At 48.9% G+C, this 14266-nt stretch overlaps 1 protein-coding gene across 4 annotated transcripts in view; it reads left to right on the top strand.

The window, feature by feature from the left end:
- The window catches only part of si:ch211-285f17.1 (sickle tail protein homolog), an 82902-nt gene that overhangs the window by 21778 nt on the left and 46858 nt on the right, over positions 1–14266 (top strand). The window contains exon 1 of one of the 4 annotated variants that reach the window (XM_067251284.1): positions 12983–13063. The exons of the other annotated variants lie outside the window; for them this stretch is intronic. Coding sequence (XP_067107385.1) covers positions 13015–13063 — 49 coding nt within the window. The 5' untranslated portion in view covers positions 12983–13014. Of the gene's footprint in view, positions 1–12982; positions 13064–14266 lie in introns of those variants that run through there. 4 annotated transcript variants of the gene reach the window in all.

The raw sequence follows: 14266 nt of genomic DNA, 5'->3' as shown, positions 1-14266 counted from the left end.
AAGCTGAGGTTAAGTTGGAATTTTGCCGGCATTAAAGCCGGCTAATCCCAATAAATATGGATGAAAATCCGCTGTGGTCGAGTTCTGCCTTTTCCCACAGCTTGGCCCCCCCCCCAACACCCCCCCAACACCCCCACTCACCCCACCCCTCATATGTCGTCTTTCCACTCGTTTGCCTTCACCCCCCCGGGACCGCCGGCTAATGACTCATTATTATTGTTATGTCACAACTCTCTCCGCCTGACAAACTGATTATCGCACTCTTCGCTTATATGGATACTTTGCATGGCCATATATACACATACACACACACACACGTTGGATACATATTTTGTTACGTGTGTCCTAAAGTGCTTACATAGCTGTTACTGGTGCATGAAATGTGCAGGATGTTACAGTAATGCTAAGCTTTTTCTAGGGAATGTTGAGCTACCTGAACACCGGGCCTGCCAGGGGTTAAACGGGGCGAGCGAGGCGAGCGAGGGGGAAGCCTCCCCTCTGTCCCGCTCTCCTGAGGGTTTGGCTGCTTCCGCCAGAACACGCCCCCGCTCTGCTTGAAGGAAAACCCCCAGGAGCATGTAAACACTGGAGGCTGCACCAGGATACACGGAGTCTTGACCGATCTGTGGAGATGTAAAGGCAGCTCCATCACAGTCGAAGTGTGCTTTTGAGCGAGAGTTCTATGTCTGAGGCTTAATGTATGATTCAGCATGTGGATCCGGGACGCTTTAATCCCCTAAGTAAGGGAATGGGATTGTGCCTGACTGTGACCATCCTCCACTACTCTGTTCAGAACATGAGTTTTGGCAGATATGATGACTCAAACCAAAGCATTATCCCAGTGAGGGCTCTGTCCTCTGACACAAGGGGGATGAAGGCTTGCTTCTGCCATGTTCATGTCACCAAAGGAATGGTCTCCCTTTTGGAGTCTTCCAACTGATGCATAAAAAAACGTGATGCTGAAGAAGGTCTTGCTAGTCTGGCATTGAGGGAGTGAGGAATTTGAGTAGTATGAACATTAGGAGATGAAAACAACAAGAGATGAAGTCTCTGAAATATTTCTTTTCTTCATCCACCCATCTGCCCTGTACCTCATCCTAACCCACACTGCACCTCTGCGTCCCAGAATGCACTGCTTGTCCACCTGAAACTCCCTACAGAGTTATGAACCCACCCTCTTGTAAAACATAGCAGTTTGAGAGTGGAAATGTATTTTCTTCTCTTATTTTCCCCACTCGTAATTCCAAACCTTTTTTTTTCAACAGTTTGACTCTCAGTGTGGCTGGGACTTTTGATGGCTTTTGTAAGATTTTGTGCAATGATGAGCTCGAACCCACGTTCGACTGAAATCAATTGACTCATTTTGCGTTTCCGGTACTCTTACTTGATCAAATCCTTTTCTTTAAGTAATCGAAGCAATAAAACGTGTTTGAGATTCATTCAATTAATTCTGAAGAAAAACATTATCCCTGATGAAAAAACGACACGGTAATGGAAGAAAACCCATTGATGCTTAACCCGGTGGAACAGATTGGATATATTTTACTCAATGTCCTGAGGCCCTCTGTCAGGAAGAAGAAGAGCTTGCAGGATGGAGGGATAAGCTGGTTTACATTTGACTGCTCTTTCTTAGAACATCCTCTCAGCTTGCACCTCAGAAGACAAGGTCACAGAACATTCCACTGCATTCTGTGGACCAAACCTTTCCATGGCTTTGTATAAAGGCAGGAAGCTACAGGAAGTGGTCCAAAAAACGTAAACAGTCTTGGTGTGACGCAAAGACTCACGTGCACACACACACGCACACACACACACACACACAGACAAACACACACACATGCAACACACAAACACACTTTCCTGCTTTCTCAGGTCTTTTGTTCCAGTTTTCCTCCCATCTGGTTCTCCTTCCAGGGGGGAAGTGTGCGTTCCTCCTCTTCCCCCTGTCGGGGCAGCAACAAGGGCCTGTTTTATCTCGGCAGTAAGGCCCTAGACCGCCGGAGCCACATGCTAAAGCCATTCAGTTGTGGACAAGGCCTGCGGTCGACCACGAGAGGACCGCAAATAACTGTTCAGGTCAAACTGGTGGGGGGGGGGGGGGGGGGGGGGGGAAGGGTCAACCCTTTTCTTTGAAAATATATATTTTTGTCATTTTTCAGCTTTATTGTGACAGTGACAGTGGAGAGAGACAGGAAATGTAGAGGGGAGAAAGATGACCACGAAATGACGGCAAATAACTGTCCAGGTTGCCCGGGCTGGACTCAAACCCAGGCCCCTCACGTCAAGGCCTTAGCCTATGTGGTACAGCTCTACTCGGTTAGCCACTGGGGCACTCATCAAAACAGGGTCAGGGTTATAAAAACAGAGTGAAACTTTGCTTGGAAGAGGTAAAGTGGTGTGTGTGTGTGTGTGTGCATGTGTGATAACCATTGATTAACCCTCCTCTCACCACCACTCAGAGAAACCCAGAGAGCAGTCGACCCAGGGGGTGTCCCCAGTAACAGCCTCTCTCTCCCAGGCCTAAATACCACGCTGTCCCCCCAGAGAACATCACACCCACTTACTGAACCGACCACAAATGCCATGACCGTGTTCAATGAAAGGCAGGAGCAATCTGTCTCATATTTCAACTCACAAACACGGATATAAATCCAAATTAACCCCTGTCAGTCTATATTGAATCCTTGGTCTACCAACAGACACTCAATATCTATTACTGTTGGGCAGGCCACTGCCACGGATAGAAGGACTCTCTTTAATACATAGACCCTGGTTGATTTGTGTGCGTGTGTATTTGTGTGTGTGTATGTTTGTGTGTGTGTGTGTGTGTGCGCGCGCATGCTGCGTTGATCTGTGTGTCCGTGACGGCTCTCTGATTAATGGCGCTCCCTGTGAGACACATTATGAGTTAATCACAGCTACGTTCTCACTCTAAATTTACCAAGACTGCATCCATAATATATGCCTTCCTGCCCAGGCATTGATGAGCCCCAATTAGAATGGCTCAATACTGACTGATTTCGATGCTAAGCTACAGTCAACGGGTCTAGGTCGAGTTGTTGCAAATATTCATGGCCGATAAGAAGCACACTCCATATGGAAGTGGACATGAAAAACTGTGTGTGTCTGTTCCAGTGGATTATGTTGTGTGTGTAAGTGTGTGTGGAGTCTGGACGTAACGTGGTTATGTAGTACGTATTACCAGTGGGCTGGTGAGCTGGGTTCTGTGCTGCTGTGACGCTCGGTGATGAGGGCAGAGTTCCTCTGCTAATCCGCTGGAGCTTTGGCTGTCCTCCCCTGGACACACACACACACTCTAGTGTGATTAAAATCTAGATACGGCTGTCCACTCCTAAAATATGAAATTACCTAGAAAAAATGGATGGGACAAACATTTCCCAAAATCCTGTGGATGGAACCTGCTTAGCAACCATCCCTGGCTGTGTGTCCATGTGTTTTTATTTGTGTTTCCATTTGTTTCTATCTATCAATGTGTATGTGTGTGTGTGTCTGTGTGGGTTTATTGTTTCTCTGCTAGTCCAAATGGAGACGGTCTAGGACTTATCTCTGGGTGGAATCACCATAGAATCTTTGGTTTCCTTCCTGGGCCCAGCCCTATGGGAGATAATGATGATCTCTGGACTATCGTTTAATTAGACCAGCAGAACAGAGATAGAATACCGCCGCTCTCTCTCTCTCTCTCTCTCTCTCTCTCTCTCTCTCTCTCTCTCTCTCTCTCCTCTCTCTCTCTCTCTCTCTGTATATCTGTCTATCTCTCTCTGTCAGTCTTCTTCTGTGTGTCTCTGTCTCCCTCTTTCTCGTTTTGTGTCTCTCTCCCTTGCTCTCTCGCGCTCTGTTTTTAGTTTTGGGGAGAAAGAATTGGTAGAGGAGAAACGAGAGATGGAGGGGAAAGGAGGAGGAAGGAGGGATGTAGGAAGGGTGAAGATGGGAAAGTGGGGTGCTGCTCCAGTGTGTGAGAAGGCCCTGCCTGGATGACATCAGCGGAATGCCTTGGCTCTGATGACATCGTTTGCTGACGAATGGGGGTCCGCCTTGGGATGATGTCACCGGCAGCCAATCAGAACATCCAGCTCTGGCCCGTGTGGTCTGCGTTAGCCCCCGTGCTCCGGGGTTTGAAGCAGCTCTCACTCTCCAGAAAGCTTCCCTCCGTCTTTTGTGCAGGTTATTTTAGCCTCTAATTCAAACATGGATTCTATTTGAGATGCCCCCCCCCCCAAACACACACACCCTTGACTGTGTCCGTGCATCGTCACCAACACACACACACACAAAAACACATACAGAAAGATGAACTGGAGAACTGACACATCTCCCACAGAGCGTGTAATGCAGTAAATATGTCTCTAAGGCGGTTAGCATTTAGCTAACTCAATAACACAGCTCAAATCTACCGTTTCACTCCCCAAAATAAGTCTCTTTGCTCCACCTTGTTTGGTGGGGCTGAGAACATAGCTGAGAATAAGTTTTAAAGCTCTTAAGGGCAGGAGACTCAGGAATTCTGCAGTCCTTCAGATGCAAATTTGGAGTTAGCTTAGCATCAGTTCATGTAGTTGTAGAGGGAACTTGCTTCCTCATTCCTCCCTCTCCTCTCTCCTCTCCTCTCTCTTCTCCCCTCTCTTCTCCTCTGTTCTCTCTCTCCTCCCCTCTCATCTTCCTTCTCTCTCATCTCCCCTTTCTTCTGTCCTCTCCCCTTTCTTCATCCTTCTCTCGTCTGTCCTCTCTCTCTTTCCCTCTCTCCTTTCCTCTGTCCTTTCCTCTCTCCTTACCTCCTCTCTCTCCCCTCTCTCCTGAGACGTTGGTCTGTTCCCTCTCTCCTGTCTTCTCCTGGGAGACCTTAATGTTCTTTGTAGCTGTGATTCTCCTAAGATGATCTGCCATTCCTGTCCTGTCGTAACAAGCCCTCGTTAAGTAGTTATCGACTGTAGTTCGGTTGGTGCCGTGCTTCATGTTGCTAAATTATTGAGCGTCCAACCTGATTACAGGAGTTTAAACTGCAGAAAGTAAGAGCTGTCTAGACTGGTGGTTAAGGCTTTCACATCACCCCACTGCCCAGCCATTCACTCTGGGTTCAGACGTCCATCTAAAGCTGGAACCAGCTCCATTACTATTGATATCTTGTTTAATCCTGTTCTTGTTAATACATCAAAATAAATATAATTGCATGAGTGGAACATATCTTATCGTGTATGGCAGATGGTGGATGGAATTAGTCCACACTTGGGTCGACACAGTGTCTGTGTACAGAACAGTCTATGGACTTGAAGTCTGTTTGTCCACGGTGTGGCCTCCCTCTGTGGTGGTCTGAAGGGTGCACAGTCCCCCTCTACTGGAGCTGGGCATGCTGCCATGGACCTCAACCCCCGCCCCCCCCTCCTACCAGCACCCCCCACGCATTCACACCCGGGCATGGCCCACACACACAAACACACACATACATACAAACACACACTTGGGCCCAGTCCATACACCCACACACACACTTAGGTACAGTCCACACATGCATACTGGGCGTTTCACAGTTTGCCCGCGAGACAGTAGCTCCAGTGTTTCTCAGATAGCCCCTCTCCACCCTCCCTCCACCCCCCCCCCCCCCCCCCCATCACCTTACAGCACAGCTCAACCTGCATCCCTTCTCAGGCAGCCCAGTCCCAGCAGCGGTGACCCTGAGGGAACACACAGGCTCCCACACGACCACCAAACATCCACCTCTCCCGGGTGGAGCAAAGGAAGTGTACTTAGAAGTTGCTAGACTGAAGTGTCAAACCATCTCTCATTCACCCTCCTATAATGGGGTCAGTACAGTGTTTTTGTGCTTCTTCTCGAGTCTGCCGTGCACACTGCTGAGGTGGTTGGCTGGGCAAGGGGTCATGATCTGTACAAACAGCAGACAAGTTTCTCCCTTCCCCCTAACACAGCCAGGTAGACTGGGGCTTAGCCTGCGGTGTGTCTCCCAGCAGATGGCTACGGTGACTCGTGTGATTGGTGGAGGACAGTGGGTCAGCTTGCACGGCTCGGACTGTGACAGTGTTGGCTCCTCTGAGAGCCTGGCTTGTTGATAAGATGCCTTGTTGTGTTCCCCCGGCTGGGTCTGTAGCCAGCAGCACAGCCAGCGGCAAGAGAGAGAGACAGAGGGAGCAAGAGAGAGGAGCAAGAAAAGCAAGGGAAGGTGAGAGACGGAGAAACACAGGGGGGATGGAGTGAAGGATAGAGAAGAGAGCGGGTGGGCGGGCGGGCGGGTGTATGAGTGAATGATTGAGGGAGTGAGTGAAAAGAGAGTGGTATAGAACGAGAGAGAGAGAAGACAGAGCAAAGGAGGAATATGAAATTGCAAGGTGTGCGGGAGAGAGAGAGAAGAATAAAGGAACGAGACTGAGGGGGAAAGAGAGTGAAGCTTGCAGATGTGGGGGGAGAGAGGGAAAAGGGATAGAGAGAGAGAGAGAGAGAGAGAGAGGGGGGGGGGGGGGGAAGGAGAGAGAGAGAGAGAGAGAGAGAGAGAGAGAGAGAGAGAGAGAGAGAGAAAGAGAGAGAGAGAGAGAGAGAGAGAAGGGGGGGGGGAGAAAGGAAAAGAGACAGAAATAGAGAGAGGGGGAAAAGAGACAAAGGGGGGGGAGGAAGGAAGGAAGGGGAGGCAGGGAGGGAGGGAGGGAGGGAGGGAGGGAGGGAGGGAGGGAGGGAGGGAGGGAGGGAGGGAGGAGGGAGGGAGGGAGGGAGGGAGGGGAGGGAGGGAGGGGAGGGAGGGAGGGAGGGGAGGGAGGGAGGGAGGGAATGTAAAGAGGCAGGCGGAATAGCAGGAAGAAAAGAGGTCTGAACGTATGAGTGACTGGCTGGAAAGTCAGGAACCTAAGCTGCTTATCACCATGGAGAGAGAGCCAATTGCAGAGCAATCACTTTTTAATGAACCTGTGCAAGATCAAGCCATATTGAAATTCACATTTGGAAGTCAACAGATTTGCATGCTCCTGCCTCCCACTGCTTAATGCACACCAGCACGGTGACATGTCTTAGTTGTTATGTGCTAAGCTTATTAGCATCGTTTCTTCCCGTCAGTGAATGTATTTGTTTGTCCTCTTTCTGTCTCCTCATGTGATTTTCATGAGCTGTGGAGAGATCTCAGTTACTTCATATTTACTATTTATTTATGGAAACCTCTCAGGAGTGAAAGATAAAGAGTGAGGGAAAGCGAGAGATAAAGGGAGGGAGAGGGAGGGAGAGAAGGAGAGCGTGAACACCTGACCAAAAAAGATAACAGATGTCTTATCAACAAGAGCACACCATTCTTCTTGGACAGCATACAACATGGTTCCTCCTATCTCTGACCTGATCCGTCCACCATACCAGAGCTGTCACACAACCTCTGCCGTCCATAATGAGAAGGACAAACATATTCACGGAGCGTTTGAGCCCACGATCAGACAGAAAGATCTGTCAGACTATCATCCTCCAGCCAAGCATAGGCAAGGACAGGGGGGCACTGGATGCACTTTGATGAAAAGAAAAAAAAAGAATACATTGGCCACATTACAGGCGGTTGCTGGAGTTTTGTTTTGGCTCGGTTTTTGTTTTGAAGCGGAATTACTATACCCATTACACAAGCTGTTGTCTTGTCTTGGTGAAAACTCTTCAAGTGCATAGGTAATTGGCCATTTGGGGTGTGAATAAGTTAGGCCTTAATCGTTTTCTCCTTATGGATGATGGTGTTATTGTACCGGGGAGTCCAGAAGACGCATGGATGCTTGTGAGCAGGTTCTGGAGGTCAGTGCCCAGCCCTCTGTGACTCACAGCCCCAGGAATGGCTCTTCTTGCCAGGGGAGGAAAGATGGAGTCACCCCCCCCCCCCCCCCCCCCCTCCGTCTTTCTTTCTTTCTTTCTCTCTCTCTTGGCTGGATTGTGCAGCTGCCCTCAGACTACTCCCCTCTCCTCCCACTTTCTGTCTCCGCCCCTCGTGTAATGATGCTACGAGCCTCGCCGTTGGCCAGGAGACGGTTGCCTCTGACGAGGTTGCCTGGGTCAACGTTAAAGAGGTTCCCAAGTGGGGGGTTGACTTTGCCCAGGGCAGGGCAGACAGGGGTGCACTGGAGAGGTGTGTGTTTTTGATGGAGGGGGAGGTGGGGCGGTTAATCAGTATGCAATGGCAGTCATGTCACACATTGACTATAGACACACTTTTCATTAGGCAAGACTCAGTGACTCCGTTAATGCACAACTAAGAACGATTCCTGGAGAAACTGCTGTAAGGAGGAAACGAGACGCACGCACCGTCAAACACACACCGTCTCACACACATACACCCAAACACACACACTTTCCCCCCCCACACACACACACACACAACCAAACACACACTCACTCTCTCACACTTACACATGGATATGCCCTTTTCCCAACTCGCTCACTCTCATCCACTAATACAATTTTCGATACCATCACTCAGATTATCTTCGATAAGATATTCCATTGAAGTGCTAGAATATGCCAAAACAGCTCCCCCTTGTGTACAGCAGTAAAACACCACATCATTCATTAGCACTCTCACTTTGCAGTTCACACAATTTCAAAAATCATGAGGAAAATCTTAATTTGACATGAAAGGTTTTATTTCATTCTAAATGTCTTCCAGAAAAGGAAGGTATTGAGAGACAGACAGTTGCACTCATTCATGTCATACGGATAGTCAGAGTGAGTCAGCTGCCTGCCTTTCACTGCACAGCATGCTGTTTGGACTCACTGTTTACATCCAAACTTGAATTTCAGGAAAAGGGAGGAGATATTGAAGAGGGGCGGGAGGGGGGGGAATGAGCGGTGAGGATCTTTGCACAAGAGAACTGCTTCAATATAATTAGAGATTTGGGGGCTTCACACACAGTGTTGTTTCTCCTTCGCTGAAACACTGTGTGACTCGAATATTATCTGCTTTGTATGAACACACGAGATGTGTGTTACTGCATGAGCCTAGATGAGGAAATCCAACTTGTTTGCTTAACTTTATTGAACTTGCAGTTCCTTCTCAATACTTTGCAGAATATTGAGTGTAGACAGTATTTACTGGGCCTAAACAAGCAGCTCTGTTGGGAGTAGAGCAGCAGTAAAATGCAGTTGAGTGTGTCGTACATTTAGCTAAAAGGCCTTACTGGCATATGGAAGCCCATTATGTTGTATTCATTTGAAGATTCATTAGCTGGATTTCTCAAACACATGCACACATGCACATTCATGCATGCCCACAAACATACACCCTTGCACACACACTTATGCACACACACTTACGCACACAAGCACACACACACACTTGCATGAACACACACACACATGCATACCCATGCACACACACACACACAGTTCCACTACATCTAAGTTGATATATTTTGGCCACCTGCCTATCCAGGCTGGCAGGCATGTCTGTGTTTATTGAAGACTTCCTGACATACAGCAGAGAGCAGCAGATAGACTCTGTGTGTGTGTGTGTGTGCCTGAGTATGTGTGTGTGTGTGTGTGTGTGTGTGTGCGTGCGCGTGTGGCAGGTTTGACACAGGGCAGATGTTGTTGTGTTCATGTCAGGACAGGACAAACACTTGTCATTAACACAAACACACAACAGCTGGAGAGAGAGAGAGAGAGAGAGAGAGAGAGAGAGGAGAGAGAGAGAGAGAGAGAGGAGAGAGAGGGAGGGAGGGAGGGAGGGAGGGAGGGAGGGAGGGAGGGAGGGAGGGAGGGAGGGAGGGAGGGAGGGAGGGAGGGAGGGAGGGAGGGAGGGAGGGAGGGAGGGAGGGAGGGAGGGGGAGAGGAAGGAAGGCTTGGTGTCCTGGATAAGGAAGTGTGATTTTTCAATTTTCTAGTAAAACCAAACTGGCAACGCTCCATCATGATATTCCTTGTATTGATGTGCTGCATTGGCAGAGACTGTGGTGGTGGTGGTTCCCAGGCTAACATTCTGGAACCACATTCCCCGTACAGTACAGTATCTGCAGGGGAGGGGGGGTGATGATAAGGACACCCTGCCAGTAAGCCAAGCAGACAGATTGAAGCTTGAGAAAAGTTGAAAACGTGTGCATTTGCTGAGACTGCAGTGTGTGATTCTGGATAACGAGGCCTAGACAGGGTTCTGGAGGTCAGGGCCAAACCCTGTGTGACTCATCGCCCCAGGAATGGAAGATGGAGGAAAGGAACAGTATCGTCAGCCCCCCCCCACCCCCCCCACCAACATTTCTCTCACTCTTTTCTCTTTCTCCCTCACTCTCAGACACACACAGATTTGTGTTGTTTCATTGTCTTGCATGTGTGGTATTTGTGCATGAGACCGTAAAGTGTATTTATGTATTTGACATGCATAAAGTGAAACAGATACTGTGGGTGGACAGGGATTTGCGGGCCAAACCTTTCCTGTGTGTGTGTGTGTGTGTGTGCGAGTATACCGGTGTGTATGTGTATGCGGGTGTGTGTCAGGTTTCGTGTGAAATATGTGACCAGGCTGCATTGTGAGAGTATTAAGCGCTGCTTTCAGAGGGTTGACGGAGCCACGGAGAGCGGCTTTATCCTGGAGATCAGTAATCAGGGAGAGGTGAATGGCCCAATCAGCCTTTTCTCTGTGAGCTGTTGCCAGGTCACCTCCACACACACACACACACACACACACACACACACACAGACAAACACACACAGAGACACAGACAAAAACACACACACACAGAGACAGACAAACACACACAGACACACAGACAAACAGACACACACACAGAGACAGACAAACACACACACACAGACACACTCCTACCTGCGACAGCTAACAGCCTCACTCAGAGCATGGCAGTGGCCATAGGAGGGTTTAGTGAGGGCTTGAGTTGGAGGAAAGTAACTGGGTTTAATGAAGGCCATAGAGTCAGATGGTCTGGGATGGGAGGGCTGAGGAGAATACAAAGGCTACTTTATGTTCTGGACTGAGGACTGAGTGTGTGTGTGTAAGCAAGTTTGTGGACGCATTGTGCGAGTGTTTTTTTATGCAAACCATACCAAAAAAACGACATCCCTCGCTGGAAAATCGAAATATTTCATATCCACATCACCCAATACTCCAGTGTGCCAAACACTTTCATACCAATAGTACGAACTGTTCCCTCCCCAATGGGCCATCCATGGGGGAGTGTCTTCAATGTCTGTGTATTGGTATTCACAGTATCATAATATCACTCTGTGGGCTTTGCTTTTATAGCACACAGCAAGCCTTTGTCTGGCCACATACTTATGAGAGAGTGATAGTGGGAGAGAGAGGGTAAGAGAAAGAGGGAGAGCTTGCATACATTCCTCCATAAATAAATGACAAACGGTGCGTAACTGGAGACAACAATGGTCTCTTAACGAGACCTGGGACGTCCAGTGACAAGTGGTATCTTGTTATGTCTAGAACCTTCCACACCAGGACTTCTCACAGAGGAACCGAGTCGAAAGCGGAAAGAGATAGTTTATTGAACGACTACCGTAATGTCTTTACTGTCAATTATCCACGTTACATTGATTGCATCAATCGTCAGTCTAATGATACAGCAACAACTAGATTACCCATAAGGCTTTGAAAACAAGTGGTCTACGTTTTCCTTTGGACCAATCCATTTACCTAACACTGGCAGCTGGCAAAATGGTAATGGGTTCATTTTTAGGGCCTTCCCAGAGGCACGTCATTAAAATGTCTCAACATGAAATCTTTGTCTGGCTACATGTCGTGCTAGCATGTTGTCTATCAGTCTGTCTGTGTATCAGACAACCTAGCATGCCGTCTGTCTAGCTAGCTTTACGCCTGACTGGCCGGCTGACTAACAGTCTGGGAGAGTGGGTGTGCGAGAGAGCCGACGCTCCCTCCATATGTGGGACATTATCGTCCAGCTGGATCCTGTGCGTTTGCTCACTTTCTGACCCCACCACTTTCAATTACATGGTCCGCAAGGCTGCCCACTGATCTCCCCACGTTTCCTGTGAAGATATTTAAATCATACAGGAAATACGACGGACAAAAGCATGCTTCGGTCCCATCACCAGCTGGGACAGCAGTTTGCGCAGCATGCAGTGCAATGCTGCTGGGTTTGCGCAACGTCGAGTCATAAGTCAATCGGTCAACACTGATGGCAGCTGACCTTTTGGAGAAAGCATGTTCTTTTTCACGGAGCAGTTCAGGCATGACCTCATTGAAGAGCATTTTGTTGTGTGAAATATTGTTTGGTGGAACACTGCCAAACACAGTAGCCCCTGTGCAACCTATTTATTTGTAAGGGATATACCTGGCTGGCTGGTGCTGTCCTGGCTGTGTTATGTGCTGAGGACTGAGGAGCAGTCTGGATGTGGTTCAAAATGGACTGTGACACATATTTGGAGGAATGCCTAGCTCTGTGGGCCTTCCAATGGGGTTTCTTCAGGGACTAGCTGGAGGGAGAAGCATGCTAAAGCTAACTGATAATAACCATAGGGGGGAGGTTGCATGGTTGTGTTACTACATGTATCATTGTGTGTGTGTGTGTGTGTGTTTACAGTGTCTGTCATATAGGCCAAAATGCTTGGCAGTCACCTGATGGTCTGGTGCCCCAGGTTTCCCACAACAAATTTTGTCCCACAGCTGCCACGACCCTCCTTGTAGATGAAAATGTGTACACACACACACACACACACGCATGCACACACACACACTCTCACGGGCTTCCCAGAGAAGGCAGAAGCGCGGTCACTAACCCTTAGGGTTGTTGTTCTGTGTCCCGGAATGCAGTTTACTTTCTAAATCCCCCAGCAGCCCCCGGCCCCACCGGTCTCCCCTTGAGGCTGAGGGGGGAGGTTGGGCAGGTTAGGGGGGTTGGGCCGGCGTGTCAGTAACCTCCGTCCCCTTTCCACGTGAGCCCAGGCTGGAATTTCGAAGCCGCAGCAGTTATCAGTGTTGTTGCAGCGTTCCCCCTCAGTTTGCCTGTCCCTCTCTCACGGCACGTCTGCTTGTTGCTCTCGGCCCGAGCGGAGCCCACCGACATGGAAGAAAGGATAGGAGAGGAGGGTGGAGGAAGCACCCCAGTGGAAGGTAATCTGTGACTGACCCTGAACCGGGAATTCATCTTGTGTGTGAAAAGTTTTCGGTCATTTGAAATGTGTTCTCTCTGTCTCTCTCCTCTTACCATGGATAGGCTAAGTGAGTTACCGTAGAGAGCTGGAGAGAGAGAGAGAGAGAGCCTGAATGACCGTGTTTGGGAGGTTAAAAATAGGACCTGCAAGTACGCCAGCCATGCTGTGGCAGTAAACTTGAGAGGGAGGAGGGGGTCTTTGAAATGACACTGCAGTGCCTCTCTATGTTCTCAGACACCTTAGGCCCCCTCCACAGTGCTTGGATGGGATCCAGACAGCTTCTTGCTCTGTGTGTCATTGTGCGGGTGAATAATATATATACCACTGTTTTTTATTCTCTCCTTTGAACAATGTTTTCCCCTTACACTTGACATGCCATTGTGCCCATATACATCCTGAAGGAACACATAGGAGATGGAAATCAACTGGATATCATCTATGTGTCTCATCAGACATTGTTGGCTGGTCTGTTGTGTATAAGGACAGGATTTACGTTCATTTGAGAGGAAAGCTATTTTAATATCAGTGCACTTTTCGAGCATGCTTTCCAACCGTTTTAAAGGATTTCCTCAAGCGAATGGCACGGTTTGGCCCACCAAACAGGTGCTTACATGGTGAACCGTCACCTGAAGACGCTGTCTGCAAGTCTCTGTCGGCTGGCCACACAGATAGGTGTGCAGAGCGGCCAAATCGCTTTAGGGTTGCCAGGTTGGGTGGTTTTTCTCATTAGCTTCTGAATGGTACACGTAGACATCATAGCAGACCTGGCGCCTGCAAAACAACAGTGCTTTATCGTTTGAGTCGTCGAACTTCCCTGGTCCTCCTCTCTCTCTTTCCCATCTCCTCTCCTCCTGTACTCCGACAGGCTTGAAGGATTACAACGGGGGGGGGGGGGGGGGGGGGGGGGTGAAAAGGGAAGTGTCAGTGTGTAACACACAGCTTTGTTGGGATAGCCTCCCCCCCAGAACACACACACGCCCTTTCACCTGAGCAGGAAGTTGATTTGTGGTGTTACGGAATCCCACAGGGTTGCATTGATTTATAACAGTGTAACGGCGTGTTGAGAGCTTGAGGTGTTTTAGGGGAAACACTTTTAATAAAACCAGTCAGTGATAGCATACTATAAAGAGCTCCATCCACAGGTTTAGAGACCTATTGGTTC

This window comes from Osmerus mordax, chromosome 15 (assembly GCF_038355195.1).
Source record: "Osmerus mordax isolate fOsmMor3 chromosome 15, fOsmMor3.pri, whole genome shotgun sequence".
Lineage (NCBI taxonomy): Eukaryota > Metazoa > Chordata > Actinopteri > Osmeriformes > Osmeridae > Osmerus > Osmerus mordax.
The sequence above is the reverse complement of the archived record's forward strand: the minus strand, read 5'-3'. Positions and strand labels throughout refer to the sequence as shown.